Genomic DNA, 27896 nt, shown 5'->3' with positions numbered 1-27896 from the left:
ATCTTGCACTACAGTGTCGTGGTTTAACCCCAGACAGCAACTAAGCACCATGCAGCTGCTCACTCACTCTTCCCTCCTCCCAGTGGGATGGGGAGAAGGATCAAAAAAACCCCCAAAAACCTAACTGGTTGAGATAAGAATGGTTTAATAACTAAAATAAAATATAATAACAACAACAATAATAAGCATTTAATAATAATAATTGTAATGAAAATGAATAAAAAAAGAGAGAAATGAAACCCAGGACAAGTGACGCACAATGTAATTGCTCACCACTCGCTGACCGACACCCCAGCAGTGATCCACCCCCCAGCCAACCCCCCCCAATATCCCTTTGGCTAGTTCGGGTCAGCTGTCCTGGCTGTGCTCCCTCCAAGCTTCTTGCATACCTGCTTGCTAGCAGAGCATGGGAAACTGAAAAAACCTGAACTTAGGATAAGCACTACTGAGCAACAACTAAAACATCAGTGTGGTATCAACACCATTCTTGCATTAAATTCAAAACACAGCACTGTACCAGCTACCAGGAAGATTAACTTTATCCCAACTGAAACCAGGACATACAGTTAAGCATCTACCTAAGTCTTAACAATATTGATGTTAATTATATGTCTAAACTAATACCATTCCTTTACAGATGTTTTTTAAACCTGTTACTTTAATCCATTTCCTATTCTGTTTTCAATTTAATCATTTATCACAGTCTCTTATTTACATTTTTTTTTCTGTACAAACTAACAGATAGTTACTTGTGGATAAATAATTCTCCCACAGCTATGTACTGAACTGGCATACTGAGATACAGATCAACTGAAATTCTGGACAGAACAATTTATGTGCTAGATAAACTGTCTCAACTCTGCTTTTGCTGTTCTAAAATGTCAGCTGACTGTATACACAAGTTTTCTCTTAAATCACATTAGAGTATACATTGATAGTATGAACAAAATGCATGTGCATTTGTACACACATTTTAAATGAATAGCTGTGGAAAAAAAAATCCCAATGTACTAATATATAATTTATTCACAGAGAAACTCTTTCCTCTAAAACATTTCCACACTGATAAAAGCCAGTGTTTCATAGCGCCTAACAGCTGCAGACACTCACCATTTTGGGTATTAGTAAAAGTTGGGAACAAGAATAAAATGTAACGCTCCACAATACCATATTAAGAAAATATAAAGCACTTCAGCAAGAATCACTCTGCTCTCTTAGAGAAATCAAGTCGTAAACAACCTCCTTTAAAGGAAGAATGTTGTAAAAAAAAAAATTTAATTAAAAACCTTGAGAGAAGGTGAATTTGCTATGCACTCCTGCAACTCCTGTACTTTAATTTCGATTAGAAAGCCACTAAAATGAACCGTTTATGCCGCACTTTAAAAACTCTTGAGTCTTCTGGGATTTAGACAATTGATTAATTTTTCATATTTAAATAACAATGAGCTGAATCACAAGGGAATATGAATGTATGCATACCAACCCCCAATTTCTGAGCGCCTACCGCTAGTGTTACAGACACTGATGTAGCCTCCCACACCTCTTGAAGCACCCAGCACAAAAATCTCCAGGGAATATTATGAAAAACACACTCGTGTCAAATCGTAGCACCACCGGGGGGGTTCACCACCTAGCACCGCGTCGGCAAGCTGCCCTAGCTGGTTTGGGCGAGAAGAAAACCAAGGGCTGACAGGACCTGAGGAAACTGCGGAGGTGGGTGCACTTTAAGGCGCTATTAACTCTAACAAGCTCCCCACGATGGTAGGTGGGGAAAATGGACTGCCTCTACAACGCAGGCCGACCAGAGAGAGCGCAAAAGGGCTGCTGTCAGGGGTCTGGTGTGCCCAAGCGGGCGCCGCTGAGGGGGCGGGTTACCCGCCCCTTCGCGGACACGGGAGCTTAAGGGAAGGAGACGTGGTGCTCTGCCAAACGCTCTATCTGGAGGCCCGGCGGCCGGCCCAGCTCCCGGGAAGGAAGGGCGGGCTGGCAGCGGGGGCCTCAGCCATTCTCCCGCCTTCAGCGGCAGCCGCTCAACGCGCCGAACCAGTGAGGCGGCTCCCGGGCAGCGAGGGGAGGCGGGAGCCGCCGGCTGGGGGAAGGCCAGCGTTCTCCGAGGGGAGGGGCGGGCTCCGGCCTACCTCCGAGCTGTGCCGCTCGGCCCCGCGGTGGCTCGGCACCCCACTTCTGGTTGCGGCCCTTTTCTGCCTGGGAGAGTCCCGGAGAAGTTAGGGCGAACTGTGAGGAACAAACGAGACGGGGGTGACAGAGAAGCGTCTCTGCAGTGAGGCGGCGCCATCTTGCAATACGGAAAAAAACCTGTGGCGGGCGCCATTTTGCATCTGAACGAGAGAGGGGAAGAGCCTCCCTATTTTTCGCCGCTTGGGCGCCGCCATTTTAGGTTACGGCAGAATCTCCGCCTATTCCTAGTGCAACCGCATAGGGCGCCGCCATTTTGGCTTACGAACAAGACGGCGACCCGCAGGGGTCCTCACCCCTCCCTTCCTCCCTTTAGGTGTCTTCATAAAATGCCCGTGGAGAATCCTCTCTTTTTTCGCCCCGCTCCCAAGATGGCGTCGATGCGGGAGAGCGACACTGGCCTGTGGCTGCATAACAAACTGGGCTCCACGGACGAGCTGTGGGCGCCGCCGAGCATTGCCTCGCTGCTCACGGCTTCGGTGATCGACAACATCCGCCTCTGTTTCCACGGCCTCTCCTCGGCCGTCAAGCTCAAGCTGCTCCTGGGGATGCTGCACCTGCCCCGCCGGGCGGTGGATGAGGTGAGAGTTGGGTAGGAGCTTGCGCGGGAAGCTTAACCGAAGCGGGGAGCGTGTGTGTGAGGAGGAGAGGTCGGTCGGAGATGGCGTGAGGGGAGAAGGGAGGGCAGCGCCAGTACCACCTCCCCCCCTTCACAGGGAGCCTGTGGCGAGGGCAGACCCCGGGCCGCGGCGCGGTGCCGCCTCAGGCGGCCTCGCGCTGCCCCTTCCCGCGCGGCGGGCGGTTGGAGCGGGCAGCTGCCCGCGGCAGCCCTGAGGGGGGGAAGCCGAGCAGCGGCAGCTCCTCAAGGGCAGGTGCCCGCCCGCACTCGGCGGCGGGGGGTGGCGTGTATGGGAAGGCTGGTCCCCACAGACCTCCCCGCTTCTTTCTCGTAGTCTGTCTTGGGCGGGGAGGGGGAGGAAGAAGGTCTCGGCTAGCAGAGCGGTCCGTTGAGGCCCAGCTCGGAGGACTCGGTCCTTGTTGTGAGGAAAAGCGCCCAGATTCTCTGTGATAAGGAGTGGAGTGGAAGCTTTGCTGCTGCTCCTCCTCCTGCTCTTCGTGGAGTCTTTGGTTGACACTGGTCTTTTGAAAGCAGTTTTGATGTGAAACCCATCTTACACCTCCACATGGACTTGTAGGGCTGTGTTTTGATACAGTTTGGGTGCCTCTGGGGAGGAGGGCTTTTCTGAGGCAGTGGTTCTAGGATTAGGACAGAGAGCCAGGATCGTTTAGGAACAGTCGTGTGTGTTAGGCTTCCGTCACTCTCCTTCCTTAGTACTGACAGCTGTGTAGGTGTCCCAAGTCAAACATCTCAGCTTTAGGAAGGACAGCAGCAAGTGCTGAAACTTTGGGAGGGGAAGATCTGGGGTCTGCACTCAACAGTGTTTTTCCCCACCTTTTTGCAGTCAGGTCGTGCTTGAGGAAAATTGCCATGCCTATTTTTGCTTCTCTTTACCTTTCTGGGAACAGCTGGTTCTTTCCTTTACTGTTCTACCCCAGCTAATAAGCTGGCTGGGTCGAGTCTGAGCTGGCTCTGCAAGCTTATTCACTTGGCCCTGGACCATACCTCATCTGTAGCTGGCTTATTCTTACCAGTAGGCAGCTACTGATGTTTGGGGCAATAGTTGGAGAATAATTGGGAAACATTTAAGTTTCTTCAGCCAGGTTTGAGGAATTCCTTTCCTACTTCCACCATGTATGGTATTGGTTCCTGGTAACAATCATGGAGGTGGTGCGTAGTTAATCCTCACTTTCTTGTGAAGAGTATCGTCAGCAGTGCTTGCACCAATCTCTTTCTTGGCTAGGATGCAGCTGCTGCTTAGGCTTAATAGACATATATACTAGGCAGGGTGTGGGGAGACAGTATGTAACTTGGTTTGTTGTGTGCTCAGCTCTTGTATACTTCTAAGCTGACAATGCACAAGGATCACGTTTAAGCAGTAGTTTAGTGTGTGATGGTGTCTGTCTTGCCACATGCATCTGTATGATCGTTCACTATTACACATAATTGGTGTCACTTTAAAAAAAGTAAAATCTTGTTCAGCATGTTTAATTTTTAAACTATTATATTCATGTTTAGTGCCTGTCCTTTGCACAAGTGATCTTCCTTGTGTGTGACAAATGCAGTTGTTTCAGACAAACAAATAACCAAGGCCAGATGGGGAGCTGTGCATAAGCTCACATGAACTCTTGAGTATGCAGAATTCTTCTGAAGTAGTGTGAAAATCCAGGTAGCCTGGAAGAAATGAGTATTGCAATGTTTAGGAAAAGCTAACACATTAGTGGTGGTTTTAGATTGAAAAGAGCTTGAAAAAGCTTAGGGATCTTCATAAATAACACTCACGCCAGCTCTTTGAGGGAGCAGAATTCAAGCCAGCTGAAATAATTTGTTGAAATGCTGCAAGAGTGTGCACTGGGCGGGTAAAAACTTTTTTTACTGATTCTGAGGAAGATGGTAGCCAGCAACTTTACTTGATCTGTGCTTTTGTTAGTCATGGAGATAAAGTGTGTGTAAAAAAGAGCAAGTCAGTTGCTGTGCCTTTTAGTGTATTGTTAAACTGATCGGTTGTGTTCCAAATATAAAGATCTTGTTACTGCTGTAACAAAAAATATTGTGGGGCTTTTAACTTCTTTGGCAGAGTTTGTGAATTCAATCATAATCTTCCATTGTAAATAGCACACTTGATAGAGATCTAGGGATCAAGCATATTTTCAGTCCTTTGCACAGTACCTGTAACATCTTAATTATTTCAGGGACATGTGATTAATTTTTTTTAACTGAGAGGAAGGGCTTAAAATTGTTAAAAATTAAAAACTCATAAGGCAGAAACTCTTAGCATTGCTAGTTGGTCTGCTATTGTCACTATAGACTTCCTTCTATAAATGATAAAAATAGCTGGTGTAACCAAACTCTTGACAGAAAGGGATGTTGTCTTATCAGATGCTCATAATTTGTGGTGAATTTGCTAAAATAGGTTGTATTTGTGAAGGTTTGTTACATAACTTGCTGTCAAGATTTTTGATATTTTAACTGGCATCGGGTATCTTATACCCAGAACACACATATATGTATGTTTGTGTTCAGTATACGTGCTGTGCTGTGTACTTCTCTGCAGTATTCACTGCTCAGTGTACTGTGGAGCGCTGAGCATGGTGTCTTTTTGCTAGCAGAAATACACCAGTACAGGATACCTGTAGCTGCCTGGAAGTGAAATTTGTCACTTGGAAATCACTCCTGTATTTGAAAATAATTGAACTTAACTGTGAAAGTACTTCATTAGTCTCTTTGGAAAGTCATATGCGTGTTGACCGTGCCATGTGCTAGTGTGGATCGATCGTGTGTGAGAAGCAGTGAGCTGGCATTTGGAAACTTAATAGTATTGGAAAATACATTGCATCAGCTTTGTAAAGCTTTGGGAATCTCTATAGTGGATGCAGGATGTGCTACTGGTTTGTTATATAATGTGTTAAATGTTATTCCCTGCTCAGATCAGATAACAGATTGGATTTAGCTATTTTATCTTCAAAATCTTATTTTTTTCCTGCTTTCTATATTGTAGCATTTTCACTGAGGCACAGAATAACATGGAAACCATTTGGGAGCAGGCATCTAAGTAAAAAGTTGTGTGGGAATCAAGGAAAGTGGTGGTATTTGGTTTAGAAGGGGTTTAATTAGCTGCTGGTCCTTTCTAAATCTCTCTGAAAGCTTAAGTCTAGACAAGTAACTCTTGAATGAGCTCTCTTGAAAACTCAGTCCTTAAGTGTGTTGGTTTTTTTCTTTCTCAAATGTAATATCCTTCAATTTTCATAATGTTTTCATTCAACACTCCAAATATTGTATAGATATAAGTAACTTAATACTCATAATGCTCCTGTGGGATAGGTAATAAACCTAATTTTTTATCATGCTGTGAACCTCATTACTGCTTGTTTGTTCCCGCTGACTAATAAGAATAATTGGCTCCCATTTTCATTTTAATTGTGTTTTGTAGGCAGTTATCAAAAATATCCTTTCCCGCTGTAATTCTCTAGGCAGACCTTGCTAACTCTTGAATCTCCCTGCCCCCCAGCTTTTCATCTGCTAAATTTTTTCTAGATAATCGCACTTATTTGAAATGATGCCTAAAGCTCATTGTAGTGCTGACCAGAGTTTCAATTGTGAATTTGGCAGAACAGTTACTTCTGTTTATTTTGTATATTATATTCTTGTTAACCTGATTCACAATGGCAAGTGCAAGTTTTCTTTTTGTGCCAATGTTTAATTTATTTCTTCGGGGTTAGACTGTGATGCTACAGCCAAGTCTGGAATGAGGACTGTGCTGCTGTGCTCTCTGAATTATCTTGAGAGGGAGACGCAGCCTATCCTGGCAGTGGTCTGCCCTTTTATTACAGCAGCTGCAAGAGAGCAGAAGTTAATACTGTTTCTTCTTGCTTACTTGCATGAATAGAGGACTCCTGATCCATGTAAGTGGGAATTGTGGAGTACTAGTGCAAAGGAGTAAGAGGGCATATGGCACTTGCCTTTTCCTCTGGGTTCAGAACAGGCAGGCTGCTCTGCATCCTTCTGTCCTGCATTTAGTGTTCCTATTTTTTCTGTGATGTAATATGGTATACTTTAATCTGACTCTTGGCCATTTCTGCTCTTTTTCATGATTAAAATACAAAACACATGCGGTAGTGATATTTGATCCATCCTAGTTTTGAATCATGTAAATATTAATACTGTATTTTCAATCCAGTGCTTTTAGCTTAATGAAAATGCTCTATAATAATACAGGTACCTATTAAATATCACCTTGTCTATGGCCCCCAAAAGATTAAAACTTGATTGGGTTTATTAGCCAACTGTTGATGCAATTGTCTGAAGGTATAGTCATATATATTTAGGCATAATATAAGGCAAATGAATGGGAATCTTTTGCGAGAAGTCATCTTGGAGCTATCATTTTGTGTGTTTCTAGTAACGTTTCCGTTTTTTACACCTTCCCACGATGCTGTTTGTGTATTCTTCCTGCACAGCCATTATTAATCTCCCTTTGTCTCTGTTCCCAGACTTTTTCCATCCTGCCTGATCCTTTCTTGTTAGACTTTTCTAGTCGTACCCCATGCTTTTTTTTGTGCCAGCAGGCTGAGAAAAATACTTTAGATCCTTAAGTTTTATATGAGAGAAATGCCAGAACATGTTGCATCAGATCTTGACATTCATGCTCCAACCAGCATCTTGTTAAGCTGATGGAACTCTTACTGACCTGGTGTTGCAATCTTCTACAATTAAGAGTTTGGGATTATGGCTCTGCTCTGTAAAGTAACAGAAAAACTGTACATAGGATTTTATCTTATTTTGAGTTGCATTTCATGCATTCTCAAACCACAAATGAAAACTTTTTTCAGCTGCCAGTTCAAAAGTGAACAGGGAACGTATATTTAAATTGCTATTTGAAGACAAACATGAGTCAAAACTCAAATCCAGGCTTGTTAAATGCAAACCCGTATTCAGGCAAGGTCTCTGTTTAGCTCACAGTACATGTTAGCATGCTTTGCTTCCCTGTGTGTGATAGTGACTCTTCTTTCATCGTGCTCTTTCTGCCATGAGGCATTGTGATAATGCTATTTGCCCAGTGCTAGGCAAACAAGTTGTTTTGTGGGCTTCTTTCTTGTAGGAACCAAAGTCATGTGAAGTGGTGGGTCGTGGAATAAGTAGCCTTGGACTTTAGCTGCCCTGAGAGCAGCGTGGGTGTAATGTGCCCAGAAAAGAGCTCGGTAGGAGCATGCATAGTATAGACATGTAGCTGTGTGAATTTTTGGTACCAATAGCAGTTCTGTGGAGCAGATATGAAGGGTAAATTGGGAGGATACAGGAGGCATCTTTGCTCCCAACTATTGCCTGAGTTTGCTTTGATGGAGGCAATTACTTCCTATGCACTTACCTGCATTAGTGATATCCAGTTTAAAAGCTTGTAAAAGCTATAAATAAACCATAGCTTTATCAGCTCTCATGGCATGTTTTAAATTTTCAGGTATTTTGCATAAATCAGTACTGTAATTCCTATAGGGTAGGAGAATAAAAGACTTTGTTCCAATAGTATTCATGCTCATCCTCATCCATTGTAGTGGAAGTGACTTCTGATGAGTTTAGGGTTAGAATAGAGAGATTGACAAATCTGTGTGGAGTCAAGGTGGGTTTTTATGTTTACTGAGAAAGAAATGAGCAATGGAGGACAACAAAGACTAGAACCTTAGAAATTGATTCTCTCCATTGGTGAACGTTGGTTAAATTTGACAACATGTTTAAACTGTGTGATGTGTGATCATGGTTGTATGGGCAGTCTAATTCAAAGCACATCAATAGTGCTGCTGAAGTTGGTAACTGACTGTCGTGGTGTCTCCTTTCTGCTCCACTCTTCATGGTTCTAGTGTTTGTGTGACTGTAGTCAGCCACACCAAGGGGCTGATGAAGCTTAAAGCTATAGAGAGATGCTAGTTTTTGGTCAGATGAACTGGTCTGGTTCATTTCACAGGTAAATTGTTATGAGTGCTAAAACATGCAAGGGGTAAAGGACAAACTGCCCCTATAGTGCACTCGTAAACCTTTCTAAAGTGAGAGGGCAATAACACTGGGTGAAAGGAATTGAGAAATGTCAATGTTTGCCTCTGAGCTTTTAAAGTGCTTGGGGGAAAAAATGGAGAGCAGAAATTTAACTTATTTCTTAGAGTTGCATGAGTTCTATTAAACTTTTTCATATAAGAAAAGGCTGGTTCTAAATAAAGGGGAAGAAATACAGCATAAAGGTGAAGATGAATCTCTTGCTTGCCTCCCTGTGTTCAGAAACATGTAGACTGTAACTAAGCTATACATGCCACAGTGGGCTGTAAAAAATCACAATTCAAGTATTTCCTTATACTTGCTTGTAAATTCTTCAATGTTAATGCCATACATATAGAGTATGTCTAAATATGTAATTTTACTGTTATGTTTTGTGGCTTGATAGACGCACAGTACATCTCGAACATCTTAGTTCTGTGAAGCTAATGTTTTAATGCTTATGTGAAAGTTTACTTAGGGAAAAAAGTGTTCAGTCTTTATTTGGGGAGGTTTAAGCTTACCTGTGAATGAAGTACACCAACTCTTTAAGAGATTCATTGTGTAACCCCTGACTGTAGTCGCCTTGATTTTTATTTCATTTCATAGTGCCAACAGACATGTTGATCAGTAATTAAAAAAAAATACTGTGACAATGACATTTTTATAATCTTAAGCATTATTTCCCCTTTTTAAAGATAGGTTCTTAAAGAAAAACAACTTTTTTCTTACTCTAGAAACTGGTAGATGGAAAATCTTGTTACTTGCGGCATATTAGAGGGCTTGGTCTACTTCTGTAATATGTTGGTTTTGTCAAACAGTACAGTTTTGATTAGCGTGAAACACATTATTTTGGCCTAAGCTTAAGTAAAATTTTGAGGACTTACTATGTTCATATGATGCAGATATGGTCAGTCTGCTTAATTATTCTGTAGCCTAGAAAGGGACACATCTTAATTTAGATGCCTGTTCTAAATAACTTGTTGTATTCTAGTTGCATATGCTTATCACTGAATATAAGTTGTGGGTACACTGGGAGTGTAAGTGTGGAACGTAAGGACACAGTAATGTAAGAATCTGGCCTGTTGCTTTTAGTAAAAATGTTCAGTGCTAAACAAAGCTTTGAGCTGCCAAAAGCTCAAAACGAACTTGGGTTAGATTGACCGAAAGTGATATAAAAAAATTACCTTGGTTCATTCTTTATTTAGTTCTGGAGTTAATGTATAACTGTGCTGAAGCAGTCTCCCTCTTCCCTTCCCCAGTAGTAAAACATTGTGCATGCTAGTGTCTTTTTAAAATAAAAAAATCCAACGATAACCTGTTTAAAACTGTTTCCAATTGGCTGATTTTCTTTTTCTTTTTTTGTTAGATGAAAGGGGCACTGACTGAAATTATCCAGCTCGCTACCTTGGATTCAGACCCCTGGGTCTTAATGGTAGCTGATATTTTAAAATCCTTTCCAGATACTGGCTCCCTTAACCTTGATCTTGAAGAACAGAATCCCAATGTTCAAGATATTTTAGGAGAGCTTAGAGAAAAAGGTAAGCCTTTTCTGTTGGTGAAAATTACAGAAATGTGATGCCTTTTTTTCAGAAATAACCTGTCATTTCACAGGCAGTCTTGCTATCTTAACAGTATTGGTATCAGGACAAGCAGTATGTCTTGTCTCCTAACTGCCACAGTTCATGACCTGGCATGTTACTGGATTGAGAACTGTGATATTTAAGGAATGGTAACTTCTTAAATTATCTTTTCACACATCATCAGAACTTGCATGTCAGGTACCCGGAGTGTTTGTGAAGGGCAACACACAAGTTAATGTGGATTCATTAGGATTGTAGACAGGCTGTATGTGATAGGTAATAACTAACTTACTGCAGCTTGGTAAATTGAGGTTTTTCATATATTGCTCTGTCTCATGTGTTTTGGTACCAAAGAAGACAGTAAGGCTCTGTTTCTGCAGTGGAAGCACCACCACTGTGTTGGGCAGGTGGGGTGCGTCTCTGCTGGAAGGCCTCCTCTAGGCAACAAATGACAGGGGCTGTGGGGGGAGACTGGTCACAAGAAGAGTTGTGCTGCTGCTGTCTGACTAGCTACGGATTGCCTAGCAGCTGAAAATATTGGCTCAGGCACTTGCACAGTTGCTGCTTCAAACAGTGTAGTAAATGGTGATGCAAAGCTACTGCTACTTCAGTGGGTTTATTTAGCACACTGCCTAGAAAAAGCCCTGCGGCATCAACGGACAGACGTGGTCTCTTGGAGTTAGGATTGCAGCAGACCAATAATCAAATTACTTGGAGGTGGAAAGGTGGAAGCATTTTATTTTCTTACTATAAACAAATGGTCTGTTCACACTTTTTGTTTGGACTTTTGTTTACTAGTTTTCTTTCTATGCGAAATTTTTAAGGAATCTGAGAATTCAGTCATTTTTATCTTTCACTCTGACAATAGTAGCATATTTAAGATTCCTATAATTTGACTGGGTATAATTAACATGGAAGCTCTTATGAAGCTAATGTAAAAAACAAACATCCTAATGACTGGTTATATACTGTGTAATCATTAGAACTGAATTACTCTTGGTGTTTAAATAAGTAATCTAAAATTTAAAAACACCTGTACAGTCTAATTGTGAAATGTTTTGTAATTAACTATCGAAGAGGTGCTAATACCATGTGTACTGTGTTAACTCTTTATGCAGTAAGTGAATGTGAAACTTCAGCTATGTTGCCGTTGGAATGCCAATATTTAAACAAAAATGCCTTGACAACACTAGCTGGGCCACTTACCCCCCCAGTGAAACATTTCCAGCTGAAAAGGAAACCTAAAAGTGCCACACTCAGAGCTGAACTCTTGCAGAAGTGTAAGTAGTATTACACCTAGTTGATAAGCTTGAGTAATGAATTAAATGGTGAAGGGAAAATTTATATTCAGTCTTATTCTCCAGTATGGGGATATACATTAAATTTTTCTGTTATAAGAGCTTTGCTGGCTGTTATTCTTTGATAGACCAATATGTGTGGAAGAGCAGGTGCAAGTCATTCTGGCCATGATTACATTAAAATGCTAATCTTGATTTAAATGCTGTTCAGATTTCAAGGCATACAACAAGCTGTAGCTTTTTAAAGCATAGATATATTCTCTCATGGGGTATATTTAACAGTCAATTTTGAAGACTTGTGAGGGACAGTTTTGGTTAAAGCTCCTGAAACAAAACTGAAATGAGAACCTAGTTGTATTTTACCATATGTTTTTGCAAGAGGGAGCAAGAACTGCTAATTAATGCTTTCTTTTGCTCAGTATGGCTATCTATATAGGGTGTGAAAACCAAGAGGGTTTTTGCTAACAAAAGGCAACATGTATATATATATGTGTTGGTAGCCACTTGAACTAAGTGATTATAAAATAGTTTACTGTACCTGCTGTTCTGTTGCAGCAGATTGCTTCTTTCTTGTGTGTGACTTGAGTAGTTGGTCTTGTTAAACACAAGATTTGTAACTTTTTGTGATGTTATGTAGAACTTTCTTTAATTACTTCAATCTCTATAGAGTAAATTGTCTACTCTGATAATTTCTTTTAGCTTAGACCATCTTGTCAGTTGCATAATCGTACTGATTTTGCATTTTCTTCAAATACCGTGTTTACCTCACATAAACCTGGGTTTTAATTAAAATATAAATCTTCCTTTGTTGCTATTCCCATCTTTTTATGTATTAGTTAATAACACTTTATATAAGAAGCAATATATTGTATTTTTTCAGCACAAATTCTTTAATAACTGAAGTCCTTTTTCTTTGTAGCAACAGAAACTGCACAACAGCTCAAGAAGACTGCAGGAGTGCCTTTCCATGCCAAAGGCAGGGGACTGGTCAAAAAGATAGATACAACAAGTATGGCTGACTTTCATCACTTCCCAGAAAGGAAATCTGATAAAATAGCCTTGATGAAGAATAAAATTACCGTCTAGTTTTCACAAAAACTTAATTACTTTTGAAGCAAAGTATTTCTCCCTTTCTGCCTCCCTCTGTCCTGATATTTAAATGTTTCTCACATGTCTTGTCAGAAAGAACGAGAGTGTGGGGTTTTTCTTAAATGGCAAACATATCTGCCATGCTTCTAAAATGTAACAGCTAGATCATGCCTATAGACTTTGGTAAGAATTTAATTTACATCACTCCAGGAATAACTCCTGACTAAGCCATGTTGCTCCAGAAGGGAGCAGAGTAGATCACAGTAATCTGCTGTGCTCTTTGAAATACTATGAAGTAGACTGAAAGTATCTTGTATTTGTGGAGAAAGAAAAGGGGACAGTGTGCTTTCTGCAGCCAAAGCTGTACAGTGGCTTCTATTTAGTGGACATGACACAGATGTTATAATCATTCTTCAACTTTGCATTAATAGATTTCAACTGTTGCTGAAGTTCCTGAACTGCTTGAATTTTTCAAATAAGTTTTTGACTAGGAGCAAGAGGAGGGTTCAAAATTAGTTGCGTACTTTAAATCACTGCACAGGTATAACTTTTTTCTGACCACCAATATGATGCTGAGCTGTAAAACTTGAGTGATTTCTTGGTGTGGTGGCTAGAAGCTGTGAAGTACTTTGTCGATGTTATCTAAGATGTGGTTTTGAACACCAAAGTTTGGCCGTGTGTTCATGCAGTAAATGCAAAAATTGTTGTTGTAATTTGAACTAAAAATTGTCCCAGTATTGAAATTGACCATTAGTTCTTGTAATTCTTTTTAGCTGTTGAACTAATAAACCTATTTTTTTAGACTTTGCCTTTAGAGCCAGGTGGTCTCTAGAAATGAGTTATGGGATCAATTTACTCTGCTGAAACTTACACTGGTCAGAGGATTGTCCTCTGGTGAAAAGGTTTTCAGTACAACGTATAGAGGGATACGGTGTATCTAACCTCAAACTAAAATTCTGTGTTTATCATCAAATTGTAGGGTATGATGAGATTGTCAGCAGGCTCAAAGACCTAATAGATATCTATACGTATCCCAGATTTTCTATCAGTTGGTGAAAGGATGCTGTTTTCAGCGCTTACATTAAGCGTGAGGTAGAAGGGTAACAGTATAAAGTTTGGGGAAAACAGCTTCTTATAGGTGTAGCAGTTTCTGCTGAATATTGAGATGGCAGGTTTTCTGTTTGCAATATAGACCCAAATTGGGTTGTCCTTCTTGTGCAAACAGCAGCTCCAGAATTTCAGACCCCTGTGTGAAACAGTAATTTACCTTTCCAGTAGATTGCAAGCCCTTAGCCCTGGAGAAGCATGGCTAAGGATCTTTGATTAAATACATTTTTACCAAGTAACTAGATCTTAAAGTTCAAAGAGTGACTTTAGCAATAATTGGATTCAGAACATTCATGCCCAATACCTTTTTATGTGTTCAGAGTTTATTTATTATAAGTAAGGAAAGCATCAATGTATGCAGGAAAAGTATATTTTAATAACAGTGCACCTGTTTGACTAATTCACGTAGAATGGGGTTGCAAGCATTAGCCTAGAGATTGGCTCTTGCCCCTTGTTTGAAGGGTAAAACCTAATCTGACCTTTGAGAGACGTGTGGTGTATTATAGATAGTTCCACACTATAAACATTTGAAGGGGAGGGTGTGTGTGTTAAGAAGGAGAGAAGCCAATGAACTCTTCATTATTGTTTTTCATGACTAATTAAACCTATTACAATTGTTGCCTTTTTTGATCTTCCCTAAGCACCACTCAAAGGAATACCAAAACAAGCTCCATTCCGGAGTACTTCAGCACCTAGTGTATTTAGTCCTTCTGGAAACAGAACTCCCATTCCTCCTTCAAGAACACCTTTGCGCAAAGAAAGAGGAGTAAAGGTAGGTGCACTCTTTCTTAGTCTCTTGCTTTCCTGCTCAGTTCTCCTCCCTGATCTACAGTGAATTTCTGATGCTGTTTCGAATCAAGTTTCAATATATTAAAGAAAAAATTAAATACAATATTTAGAGATAAACTACATAAATTTAGCAATAGTTACTAAGTTTTATATTGCCTTTCTTTTTAGCTTCTAGATATTTCTGAGCTGGATATGGTAGGTGCTGGCCGTGAAGCAAAGAGAAGAAGAAAGACATTAGGTTGGTATAACATGCTACTTATGAAGGCTGTTAATATACCTGCAAATAGGACACAGATTTGTAGTACCATTTGTTCTTCATTTGTTGAAACTATCTTCAGCTAAACTTTAAAAAAGGGGAGGAAAAAACCCCCCAAAAAACAACCAACCAAAAAAATGCGTTAAAGGAGGATTTTATTTTTTGTCCAACCACCTTCCCCCCCACCATGCTTGTAATCATATTGCCGTGTGCCAACTTGACTCAGTTGCATGAAAGGGTTGAACTAGTTATACTTTGGGCAGCACATAGGTCTGTGAGTGGCTTCAGTACTAGAATTGTTCTGAGATATTTTGGTATGCTTATTTCTACTGGCTGTGTAGCCAAGTAAATTAATTGAAAGTAATGTTGAAAAAAAATACAGCACTGCAAAATTCTGGCTGAGAGGTCTTAACAAGTGAATAATATCTGGTATACTGCTTTTAAGTGACAGAGCAGTGCTCTACTTAACCATATCAGGAAGGTACACTAGGCAGCATATTTGTCCCAAAACAAACTTTTTGTATTTGTCACCAAAAATGTGAGTACTGTCTCAGAACAAAATCATAATTGCAGTTAAATTTTTGCTTGGGTTTTGATGCTTTCTAATATCCTAAAGTTAGCCAGTTCTGCCTAATTACACAGATGCTATATCTTGATGGATATACATTGTGGTTCAGTTCATAATTGGGTTGATTATAAAATTGTGTATGAAGATTACTGTATCTACCAACCTTTCAGCATATACCTCTTTAAGCATATTTTAGCAGACTTTGAAGAATTCATTTTTATGTCTTTGTTTAAAAAAGTATAATGCAGTATTTCAGAAAACTTCCTTGAACTGACTTCTATTTTTATGCAATAGATACAGAAGTTGTAGAAAAGCAAGCCAAAGAAGAAACAGTAGTAGAAAATGCTACCCCAGACTATGCTGCTGGCCTTGTGTCTACACAGGTAAAACTAAACTAAACCAAACCAAAGAGAAACCAAACAGAAAAAAAGATGAGAAAGGCATGATGCAAGTTATTCTAAAATGCTTAAACACTGTAATAATATTTTACTAACTTGTTGAAACGTGCCTCTTAATCTGGACTAGATGATCTTCAAGGTCCTTTCCAACCTAGATGAATGTGAAAATCTTTATATAATTATTTCAAAATTCCATTGTATTTTCACCAAACTAGATAAAAAATTCAAAGCAGGATGAAGGTGAAGTTTTTGATTGTTTTCATGTTGCTATTCTAAGTTTGTGATGGGGCATCACATTTCTGTAACCAAGGATTGTAGTCTTCTGTCAGAGATGAAGGGAATAGGAGGACCCCTCTGACTGTGGAGAGGTAGAATCATTTTCAGGAGTTCCTACAGGTTTCACTCAGTGCCTGTGCATCCTTTGTGACCCTAGTGGAACAATGTCCACAGAAGTCTGTGAGGAGCACTTGTCATTGGCCTATGCCCAGGAGGGAGATATAAGCAGCCAAGTAAGAAAGAAGTCTTTGCAGCTCCTCTGTCTTCTGGCTTGAGAAAAGAACCTACTCACCAGTATCTTCCTGTGGTTCTTTTCTCCATTTTTAGCTTGTAATCTTTGAGAATTGATGCTTAATCCAGAAGGCATCTTTTTCTGAGGTCTCCAAACCTGTCTGTAACTAGGCTTAGCCAGTCCCATTACTTCTGAAAGGGAAGGATAAACTGAAATTGATCTGTCCAAATTACCTACGGCTTATAAATTTGTGCTTCTTAAAACCCATAAAGTTCAGAGGTGGCCACTCCTCTTCACAGTCTTTTTCTTTTTTCCTAATCCAAACGTTGTTTAGGATCTACTGAAAAAGCTAACCTGTTGCTAGAGGTAGTTCAATCAAAGGGTGAGAGGTGGAGGGAGGAGTTCTGTGTAGGATTTTTTCTTATTCTTTCAGATATGGTGCGTTGGAAAAACTGTGATGCAGCTTTATGCTTTCTCAGTCATGACCTAACTCTTACAAGAACGTTAGGTCCTCCCCCTGTTCTGAGTTAGAAACTGTCTGTTCTATTCCAGCAAGCCTTGGCCTGGAATTAATTTGTAGAACTGCGTTCTTTAGATACTAATAGATAATTTGAGGCAGCTGCACCCAGTGTTTGCAAGCATCTTGGGATGATAGAAATCCATCTCAAATCTTAAGTGTCTTTTCGTTCCAAATTTAAAGTGGTCATGATTACCTCTGCCTCTTTAAATCCATGTGTTGACGTGCAGTGCTTGCCTTCAGAGAGCTCTCTATTTAAAAATAAAGACCTGTGGTTTGGTTGGTGAGCCAGGCGTTTCTTCCTCTAGGGCCTAATGGTAAGCACATGCAGCATTGGTCTCATGGTTATAGGGGTAGCAATCAATAGCACACATGCCAAAACCAACATATAGGCAGATACTGGTAGGCCTGTGTCAGGAGTGAAGTTTATAGCAGTCTGCAGAAAGACAGGCAAAGAGTGTCTTTTTGGCAAGCTCTACATTTTACAGAATATCCATCTTTTGTCTAGTAAGGCTACCTTGAATGATTTGTCTGCTAGACTTACTCCCCCAAAACTTCGTTCTTCTGTCAACCCCTTATGTTTGTAAGGCAGGATTGGACTGAAGTGAGGATCTTCATAGATACCATGCTGTTGTCTTTGTGCTGTGTGTGCAGTATCATTTATAGTTAAGTGCAAAATGTGGTATTTTCTTTGGCTTGATCCTAGATGACATCCATCATGTTGGTGTTTGCATGTTTCAGTGGAAAGATGGTTTTACCTGTGCTTTTACTGCTGCCTTCTGCTTGCTTATGTCCCAGAGGCCTTTACATTCTCCTGGGTGTTATTTTAGTCGGCATTTTGCTCATGGATGAACACAGGTTTCTGCTTGCTAGTAGTGAAGAGTATGTTTGCTCAGGCAGAAGATCACATTTCTATAGTGTCATTCTTCAGAGAGTACCATCTGCACAAATTTCATCATCTGGTCTCCACACTACCAGCTGAGGAATGGGACAAAAGAACAGCATCCTGACTCTCTTTGCAGAAGTACAGTCTCCACAGTAGTATTTTTTTCCTGGCTCAGACTGTGCCTTCAGAAGCAACTTTGATCTGAATTAGGGGAAATAACAGCTGCTTTTTCTCTCCTAGGGTAATTCTGATGTCTCAAGTTAGGGTTGAAATGGCAAACTTGCCCTAACAGAGGAGTCCATAATTAACTTCCCAAAAGGAATATCATAGCAGAACTAATGTTGAAATTGTATTTAAAGTGCAGAAACAGCGCATGCATACATGGAGTATGGTTATAACACTTCCTTTTCTGTTTTACAGAAACTTGGCTCATTGAACAATGAGCCTGCACTACCTTCTACGAGTTACTTACCTGCTACCCCCAGCGTGGTGCCGTCCTCCTCATATATCCCAAGCTCTGAAACACAGCCAGGTAAAAGACACTTTTTTTGCTTCTGGGGCCTAATACCTCCAACTCTAGACAGGTTTACTGTCCAGCTCTTCTTTTATTTACAAACCTACTATCCCTCAACTCTAGTGAAACTTAACCTTAGCAGCATAAAAATCCATTGCAGGAACCCAGCCTTTGGGTTTGGGGTAACCAGACATGTCATTTAACCTAAATAAAGAAAATGCTTGTTGAAGTCTTAAAATGACTCCTAAGTAAGTCAAGCAAGCAAAGCAATTTGCTGGTTGGGTTTTTTTTTCTTACTGTCTAATAGAAAATCTAGCACTTTCTAAATCCCTAAAGAGACACCAGTAATACACAAGCATATATACTCCATACACACATCCATATGCATGTATGTAGAAAACAGTTGCTTTCTAGAGGCAGGTACATATTAGCTTTCACACAGGCTGGGATCAAGCCATCCATTTTCCTTTTACCTTTTTTATAACAGTCTGATAGATAATAGCTGGGCTCCTGCATGTTTTGAAAAGTGCTACATTATTTTCAATTCTAGAAAATCGCCTACAGTAAAAAATAGTGTTCGTACAAATCCTTTATTTCTACACCTTTTATTTTAACACACTTGGTTTTACTTTTCCTTCCCTGCTGCATGTAAAGTCTTAAAGGAATGCACCAGTTTGCGCTAACAGATGTGCATGGCTGGGATTCATTACCAGACCTTATAGTTAACAGAACCAACATTTCACTTTAAGGCATTATTCTTCCTCTTGCTTGTTGTGATTTGGTACTGTAATGTTTGTCTTTGTGAGCTGTGGCATGTTGGTCACTATAGAAAAATGCATATGCAAAACCTGATCACTTGGCCCTGAAACAGTTCAGAATCTCTCTGAAGGTCCATGCAAATCTTTCTCTGGCAGAAAATTGGCATCTCCAGAAGGAATGCAGCCAAGAGCACATCAGTGTTGTCAGCAGCTAGTATTATTTTCCAGAGCCTTGGCATTGTATTCAACAGCAGGACAAGCCTAATTTGAAATTCTCTATTGTCTTTGTTCTCTGTTTTTTCTAACTTATTTCTTCCTTTTGGAGGATGGGGTATCTAGCTTTTCTTATAGACAAGGAATATAAAACTATTTCCTTGATATAAGATGCACACGGAAGATCCACAGATTTGGTCTCATATACTCTGAGGTTGCATAATTGATAGATGGTACTTTATGCAAGTCAGTTATTCTGACATGAGAGGAAACCAGTAATAAAACTTAAGAGATTTGTACAAAATTAAGGGCTAATTATTACAAATGTTTGTCCTCTCAAGTGTTCACTGTCCTGTTCCACATCTTACTAGATAATAGTCGTATTGTTAACCAGTGCTGTGTCTGTGTCTAGATGAAGAGTGGTAGGCATCTCGTTCTCTAAAATCCAATTTGAAAGGCATCAGTGTAGCTCTGGTCTGTATCTGCCTTTTAGTCTGTTGTGAACAACGTGAATAGGTTAGCTTAAACCTCCTGAGATTCGTGAAAGGTGCTTAAGCAGCTGTGCCTGTGTCTAAGAGCTGGCTGGAGTTATGTTCTGGGTAATTACTGTTTGCTGGACAGATAGTAACTTAGGAAATCACAGTAACTTGACTGTATGAATCACCTCCACCTGCAGCCAGGTTCGGAATAGTAACTTCCTTAAGTGCAGGTAAATGGATCAACTTTGAGAAGCAACACTGCGAGGTTTTAACCGTCTTAGCAGTTAGTCTTCACAAATCATTCATTATTTAAACACTACATTTGATTCTGTCATCTGTTAGAGTATTTGTGTATTTTCAATATTTGTTACTGGCTGAGACTTAATTGTCATTTCCTTTGGAAGCTGTTGCTACATTAGGTAAAAACTGATGAAATATTTTTATGGTTTTGGCTTCTACGTAACAGTACAGCAATAATCTCGGTAGGGTCAGAGTACAGTTGTTACAGCAATATAAGCTAAAAAGTAAGTAAAGCAGTTTCAGTATAATAAATCTGATAGCATCAAATTTTATGTTTAATGGATAAATACAGTGTAATCAATATTGGACAGCTAGTCACTCAGTTGTCTAATTATTGCTAAAGATAATTGAGTGGAAAGAGCATTAGCTCTTCAATTTTTCATATAGATATTAGATGGCATGTTGAATTATGGTGTTAAAATGGAATAATCAGAATTTTTAGTTTCTTTAAAGGCTATTGGTGATGCTAATCCCTGTTTGTGGATTATAATGTTTTTAATTAACCTGATTGTTTTTTGCAGCTGGCTCTGCACGAGAGGCCTTGCAGACTAACAGACAGACTGAAGAGCCTGCCGCTCCAAATGCTACTACAACTCTTCCTGCGCAATTCAAACAAAGAACACCCATGTACAATAGTAACTCTAATCCACCTGCAGCTACACCTACCTCACCCCTAACACCTACCACACCTCCTGCCATTTCCCCTGCAGCACAAGCACCACAAGTGGCCCCCCAAACTCAGCAACAGCCACCACCGAAAAAAAGCCTCTCTCTTACAGTAAGTAAAACCAGGTTCTTTTTGACTGCTGCTTTGGATGTCGATTGGAAAATGCAAATTTTTATTATTGATCTCATTTAGTATGTTGGCAGTTCCTGGCCTTTGGATCATGGAGTGGTTGGGGCTGCTTTTTTATAACCAAAGATAATGAAAATATTTTGTGGCTTTGTTACCATTTCTGTCTTAATGTTAATCACAACATTTTTAGTTGTGCGCTGTTAAGGTCACGGTAAGATGTGTTTATTTACTGCTATTTGTTACGTAGAACAATGCTGTATTACTCATTATAAAGAATTTTGGAAGAAAGGTATATTTCCAGCAGAGCTGTTGCCTAGCCAATTGCATATAATGTAAGCTGCTAAAAAGCATTCTGTTATTGCCATGGTAGGAGAAAAGATATCCATAGATTATTCTAAGATGAAGGCCTTTATTTCTTGATGCCCTCAGTCCCTCATTATGCAGCTTTTAAAGCCTGAGAGTGAGGAGGAAACTAAACTCAACAGCAATTATAATTTTTTTTTGTCCTGAAACTTCTTATTGCTGGTATGTTAGTATTTATTATGTGCATGCTTGAAATTAAGCAGGTAACTAATTGAAGATGCAACTGATTTGAAGACTTTGCTAAGCGCATCTGTAAGCCTGGCTTGCAAGATCTGAACTTTAGGAAGCTGGGTGACTTTCTTTGCAGTACCTCTATTTGCTTATTAGAGAAAAAAACCCAATTCCTCTGAAATTATTGCAAGCCTGGGTTTGTTGGACTATAGAGGAAGTATTGGGTTTTTTCCTTTTTTTCTTAATGTCATAAAGAACACAGAATTGATAATGTAAACATTAAGTCTTAGCACATGTTTCCATAACTATTTAAAGGTGGGTTTTTTCCAGTTTCAGAATTCAGTTGTCCCTGCTGCGTTAGGTATAAGCATTAAAGAGGGAAAGCCTTGAAGTTAAGGCTTTTTTTTTTTAATTTTTGTAGGTCTACGAACTTCCTGTACTCTTTTACGCTTGTCTGTGCATATTAATACGGTATCTGTTGGCAGTGTTTTCTCCACTGGAATTCATACTTGTTGTATCTGTTGCAGAGGGAGCAAATGTATGCTGCACAGGAAATGTTCAAGACTGCAAACAAAGTTACAAGGCCAGAAAAGGCTCTTATACTTGGATTCATGGCAGGATCCAGAGGCATGTATTGAGGCTAACTTAGCTTGTTTTTGAATACCTAAATCTGAAATATGGCCTAGCATTTCTAAATGTGCATATGTGAGTGCAAGACTCTTGCTTTAGCTTTGCTCTGTGAGTACTGGACTGTGCTTTACTTTGGACTGTATATAGTTTTATGGATTGTAGTTCTGACTACCTGGAAATGGGTCTTTAGGATCTATTTCCAGTAAGTCAAACAGTGTGTCAGAGCAGTTGCTAAACACTATATACATAACTGAACACATGTAATATCATGGCTTAGGGGTTGAAGAGAAATGAGGCAGTCGGTCAGAACAGTGACCAGTCTGGTTGGGTCCTAGTAGTCTGTCTAGAAGACCAGTGAATGTAAGTTCTTTCGTGGCAAGTTGAGGTACAAGTTGGGCAGTACAGAGCCTCCTTGCTGATTCCTTAACGTTAGAAATGTAGCAACTGTTTTCTTGGAGACTTTGGGTAACCACAAGTGCTGTGAATCCCAGGGAGATAAGCTGTCTCGTAGCTAGATCCTGTCATATATTGGCCTTGGTAGACCAAGGCTGTTTTACCCAGAAGACTAACAGATGTAAGATGAGAAGGGGCTTAAGAGTCCTTAAGTGAACTCTACATTAGCTCTGGTTTCTTATTTGGTATTTGAGGGCTCTTATCACTGGAGTGCTGGAGCCTAAATGTGGCTCATGCATTTGGATTAATGCAGTACATTGATGAAGATGATCAGGGTAGAGTTACTGTGATGGTCCTTGGGCTTTAAGAGAGTTTTGTGTATTTACATTAATGATGGTACTCTTAGTACTAGGTGCTACTTCAGATTGCAGTAGGAGGGTGTGCTTCAATATCTATGTGGACCATTTTTGTAATGCAAGGTAAAATACTATTTTGGAAGTGTGCACATGTGTGTGTTGTATATATTCACATATACATATATAGAGAAGTATATAACAATATGAATTCCTTCAGTAATAACGTCAGCATCTTCTGAAGGCTGGGTAAATAACTGCCAACTAACATATTCTTGAGCTTCTTGAGTGCCAATTCCATACCTTGAAATGTAATATTTAATACTTCTACTGGCGTTTTAGTGAAGCTGTTTGGGCTTCCAGAACAGCTGAAAATTGTTGAGGCTTTTGGCTACAAAATGTGTCCCAAATAAAGCAACTCTGTTAGAGTTTACGAACTCACATTTAAATACAAGCTTCTCTTACGACTCTTGAGGCAGTCAGAAATGACACTGGCCTGCTTTACTCCCCCTTTTGTTGTTACTTCAGTTACTTTAGCCTTGGGGTTCATGTTCTGGCATCTGGTTTTGTTCCTTAAAACTCCATCTGTGATGTATGGAGGGAGGATGAACATTGTGTATTAGGGACATTACTTGCTTGGTTTGGGGTGGGTTTGTTGGGTTTGGGTTTTTTCAGCATAAGATAGGAAGCCCCATCAAGTGCTCTTTACCTTTTCTAATACAGTGTTGAAATGTATAATTTGTTCCTGTTCTTGTGTTCACAGAGAATCCTTGCCAAGAGCAAGGTGACATCATCCAAATTAAACTTAGTGAGCATACAGAAGATTTACCAAAGGCAGATGGCACTGGCAGCACCACTATGTTGGTTGATACGGTCTTTGAAATGAACTATGCTACTGGTGAATGGACCAGATTCAAGAAGTACAAACCTATAACTAATGTTTCCTAAGAGACGCAGCAACAGCAGACTGGACCAAATCAAGCTTAGAGTCAACCAACTCATAGAGTATGTCAACTGTACAAAATGGCATTTGTGTGTACATTTATTATTACCCTCCAGAGCAGAAAGTTGTGGCTCTTCAATCTAACTGGACTCAGTGAACACAGAAGAAGATGGTGTCAAACTCACTTTTTTTTTTTTTTTTAATCTTGGGAGAGGGAAAGGTGTTTCTGGGAGGGGAAAGTTGTTGGTGTGTTTTTGTTTTGCTACAGTTCAAGAGATCACAACTGAAAGATTACAGATGGGAGCAGTTTACTTCTGAGTACCAGAAGAGAAGACTACTGCACAGTCATTCACGGTTTACCTTTAAACGAGGGCACAGATCTTTATTGTAAGAATATTTTCTTTGGCTACATGGGTTCTATTGTAAGAATGGACATTCAAAGCACCACAGGTCAGTGCTTGATTATTTTGTAATTCAGCTGCAGTATCACTAAATATTGCAGGTGGTAGATGTCCAGTGTCTAATGGTACCCACTCTGTTTAGCTTATTTATGCTTGGGTCCTAGGATGAGATCGAGCTGCTTTAACTCGCTATATTGTCAGTTTCCATGCCCGGCATGAGTTAATCTGTATTTGGCATTATTTGAGATTGAGAGAAACTGAGTATTGTAACTTTCTAAATTAAAAAAACATTGAAATTAAGGAAAAAGTAATGGTGGCTTGTCACTGCCTGGAGGTGATAGCTCTTTGCCATGGAAGTCTTAGCGTAGTTGATCTATGGCTCTTGCATAGCAAGCCCTTTGAACAGCATAACTTACCTGGGAGGAAGTGAAACTATTACATCTCAAGACCAACTGCAGATTAATTTTTAAATGGCCCTAGAGGTGGTTGAGTGACACACATCTGAATATAGATAGTTGAGAATATTTGTTGTCTTGAAGCAGTGTTGATTTATGTTTGGTTGAGCGGTCATAACGTGTTTAATTGCCAAGCCCTGATCCAAAAAGTTTTGAATGACTGTAGCTGTGGTTCTTACCAGTGTAGTTATATCAGTATGATCGTTAATGTGGCCACAATTATACTGTTATATAAATGTGCCTTATACTTGTCCTCTTCTAGTAGAAGCACGTTTTTATCTTTATAAATGTGTTCACACCACTGGTATAATCTGGCTTTAATAGTACAAATAAGCTTGCATTTATTGAGAGGGCTTATGTACATAGTTCAGAATTCATCCTTTGGAGACTCGGTTTCATCACTTGAAAGAGGCTTGAATTAAACATCTGCTTTCTGCCAGTACTTGTATGTGGAGCTGTACTTGGTAGGGAATGGTGCTTAGGAGGAAGAAATACAAAGATGAGTAGCACAGGGGTGGCTTGGTGCTGAGGAGGTAGCTTGGACTGACTGGAGAGGTTCATGTTAAAGTGGAGCTCTTAGGACAAAATGAGGCGCTTTTAATTTTTTTCCTGAAAAGAAAGCAGACCAAATCCCATAAGTACACTTATATACTAACAAAGACGTTTAGATGGTTGATTAGAGTCTTTTTGTATTGGGGCATTTTTATTGCATTTTATTTTTAGTTTTTAAAAAAAAATATCCAACATGACAGAGCAGGTATAAATAATAAGAAAATCTGTATTCTACAGTGTTTTAAGATGTGACCAAAAGTACAGATTTCTTAACCTTAAGCAAATATACAGAATGTTCTAGTTCCTTTAGTGGGCAAGTTATTTGGTGGTACCTACTACCATTATGGAGTGTTGTGCATGTATTAGTGTGAAAGTTACTTGCATATAACTGTCACACTGGGGGCTCTCCTCCACCTAACCCCATCTCAGAAGCAATGTAGGTTGTGATTCTGATTGCAATTTTTCTTTAAACAGCTAGAAGCCAGCCTGACAAATGAGGATGAGTAGTGGGTTTTAGTTTTTAGGAGTTCAGTAGAATGTGTTTTCATGGTTATAACTTATTTGATTATAGTAGGTTACACAGTAAGGGCTAACAATAGAATATGAAAGTATTCATCTTTTAAAAGAAAGGTTTAAAGAAAAGTGACATTCCTTTTCTTGTCTGCATTCAGATTTTTAAAGTTTTTCTTGTGATGACCAGTTTTCTGTAAACATGTATGATACTTCTGTCTTAACTGTTCCTGCTTGCTAGATAAGCTGCAAGTACCAAATAAAACTTTAAAGAAAGAACTTCTAGCAAATCAGCTGACTTGAGCGGCATGTACTGTAACTGTAAATTGTTGATGCAAGATTCTTTGCTATTCAGTAGTGATCAGGAGCTGCTGTGTGATGGCTCTTTTGGCTTACTTGAGATTAATGGGGGTCCCTCGCTAAACTTTCATAGTCCACAGTCTGCATTTTAGACCTGTGCTGTTGTGGTGGGACAGCTGTCCCTCTCCTCTTCAAGAAGCCCTTCTAGAATGCAGTGGAGTAATTTGAGTGCAGTAGTGTGCAGGAAGCTTAACCATGCTGCTACCTATTTGTATTTGCTGCGTAACAAAGTTGGTCTCCAGGCCTGTTTGTCTAAAGTCAGTCATATGCAATAAAGTGAAATTTTAAATAGAAGCATAGTATATTTTTAATTCCGTTAAGTCATTACGATGAGACAATTTAACACTGCAAAAATAATTTATTTTTAAAGTGACTTTATGACCCTCAATACCAGAGCATTACTTCAACTTGATCTGTGAATCTAGAAAGTTTTTTTTTAAATGCCTAAAGAAAGGGAAGTTTTTGCAATGTTGTTAAAATGATACAGTAAGAAGTTAGACTGCATGGAGTTCTGTGGTCCAGAGAATGAAATCCTTGAACCGGTGGCCTGAAAGTAGGGATAATGCCAGACAATTCAGAAATCAACACTTAAATTCCAATATAATGGAATTGTTGCATACAGAATAAAATCTGGCCCTGGAACTTAATATTTTTTGTCTTGAATCTTCAGTCACTTGGATGTTAGCTGGATTCCACTCAGGCTCAATGTGTGCTGCAAGATTAAACAAAAACATTTGTTGACTCTAGAATAACTTGCAGATGTACTGACAGATTGACCACAGGATAGAGGGTTTTTTTAAAGCTTTGTTTGTGTCCTTTCCTCTTTCCCTTTATCCAAGCATGAAGTTTTAGGAAATGGCAGGCCCAAACTTCAAAAATGCATTACTGCACCTCAGCAAGGCAGGATGTCCCAGCTTCTCTTGCCCTTGCTGTAAAGAAGCACCCGTCTGTGCAAGCCTAGGCATGATATGAATTAGCTTGTTGGATTTTAGTGTGGAATACTGGAGACAGAAGTAATTAAAGTAGCTTGTGTTTTACCCTGTCCTGTCCCAACTTTTATTCTTTGGGGAGAAGGAGCACATACATGCATACCCAGGGTTCTTTAACAACTTGTCCTGCAGCAAAGTGCTGGGTTTCTTTAGGCTCCATTTTCTTTCATGAGTGCCATCAGGACCAGGAAGAGTGAATTTAGTGTAATGAGGAGGGTGCTGAGTAAGAGTTCTGATCATAGATTCCATCTTCCTTTTCGACAGACCACTTTTTTCATACTCTCACACTCTGTAGTTATCTCCACACAAAACAGTCTAGGCTTATATGGTTAACACTCTTGTATTGGGCCAGTATTTTGTGGGTTAACTTGATTTTCACTGGTAGCTTTGCCATTAAATCTTTGGGTTAAATACCATAGGATGCTGGATGTGATGGGGAGGAGCCTTTGGTAGTTGCTTGACATCTCCGTGTGAAGTTGTTCACTTCTCTCACTTAAGTTGTGTCAAAGTGCAGACCACTTGTCTAGGTGAAAGAAGCTTGAGACTTTGACATTATACAGTTTAAGAGTGAATTACATTTTCATAGTAAGATCTGACTGGAAAAAAAAAGACTAAAAAATGTTAAGCCAGAGCCCTCTGGGAATCTGGTGCCTTTAACAAGAACTGTCATTTTGTAAAATGTTACATCTATAGCATAGCCCGTATGTTTTCTATTGTTTTTTTGTACAGTTGTAAATTCAAAATATTCTGTCTTTGGGTACGTATTTTCAGTGTAATACAGTATGTATAATAAAAATTTAGATTTTCTAAGGAAATGGACTGATACTCTTTTTAATAATCAAGTTGCGTATTGTACTAACAGTTGAACTGGTGATGAGTACCAC

The 27896-nt window shown here is 39.7% G+C and overlaps 2 protein-coding genes across 3 annotated transcripts in view; one reads left to right on the top strand and one right to left on the bottom strand.

Annotated features, from left to right (window-relative positions):
• Positions 1–2294, bottom strand: part of LOC141922573 (NELL2-interacting cell ontogeny regulator 1-like) — a 36973-nt gene extending 34679 nt beyond the window's left edge. The window contains exon 1 of the mRNA XM_074821949.1: positions 2139–2294. The gene's annotated coding sequence lies outside the window, so the exon portion shown is untranslated. The remainder of the gene's footprint in view (positions 1–2138) is intronic.
• NELFA (negative elongation factor complex member A) lies at positions 1295–27827 on the top strand. Of its 2 annotated transcripts, none has more exons than XM_074821940.1 (12): positions 1295–1713; positions 2513–2777; positions 10203–10374; positions 11535–11696; positions 12634–12723; positions 14552–14682; positions 14868–14937; positions 15818–15906; positions 18253–18364; positions 20618–20874; positions 21954–22053; positions 23566–27827. In XM_074821940.1, exons 2-12 carry the CDS (start codon positions 2526–2528, stop codon positions 23748–23750), a joined length of 1620 nt encoding a protein of 539 aa, XP_074678041.1. In that variant the 5' UTR covers positions 1295–1713; positions 2513–2525; the 3' UTR covers positions 23751–27827. The 2 variants fall into 2 exon arrangements, with proteins under 2 accessions (XP_074678041.1, XP_074678042.1); XM_074821941.1 differs by lacking the exon at positions 1295–1713 and adding an exon at positions 2362–2398.
• The last annotated feature ends 69 nt before the right edge of the window (positions 27828–27896 follow it).

The sequence above is a fragment of the Strix aluco genome, chromosome 4 (genome assembly GCF_031877795.1).
Source record: "Strix aluco isolate bStrAlu1 chromosome 4, bStrAlu1.hap1, whole genome shotgun sequence".
Classification (NCBI taxonomy): Eukaryota; Metazoa; Chordata; class Aves; order Strigiformes; family Strigidae; genus Strix; species Strix aluco.
This window is presented reverse-complemented; position numbering and strand designations above follow the sequence as displayed.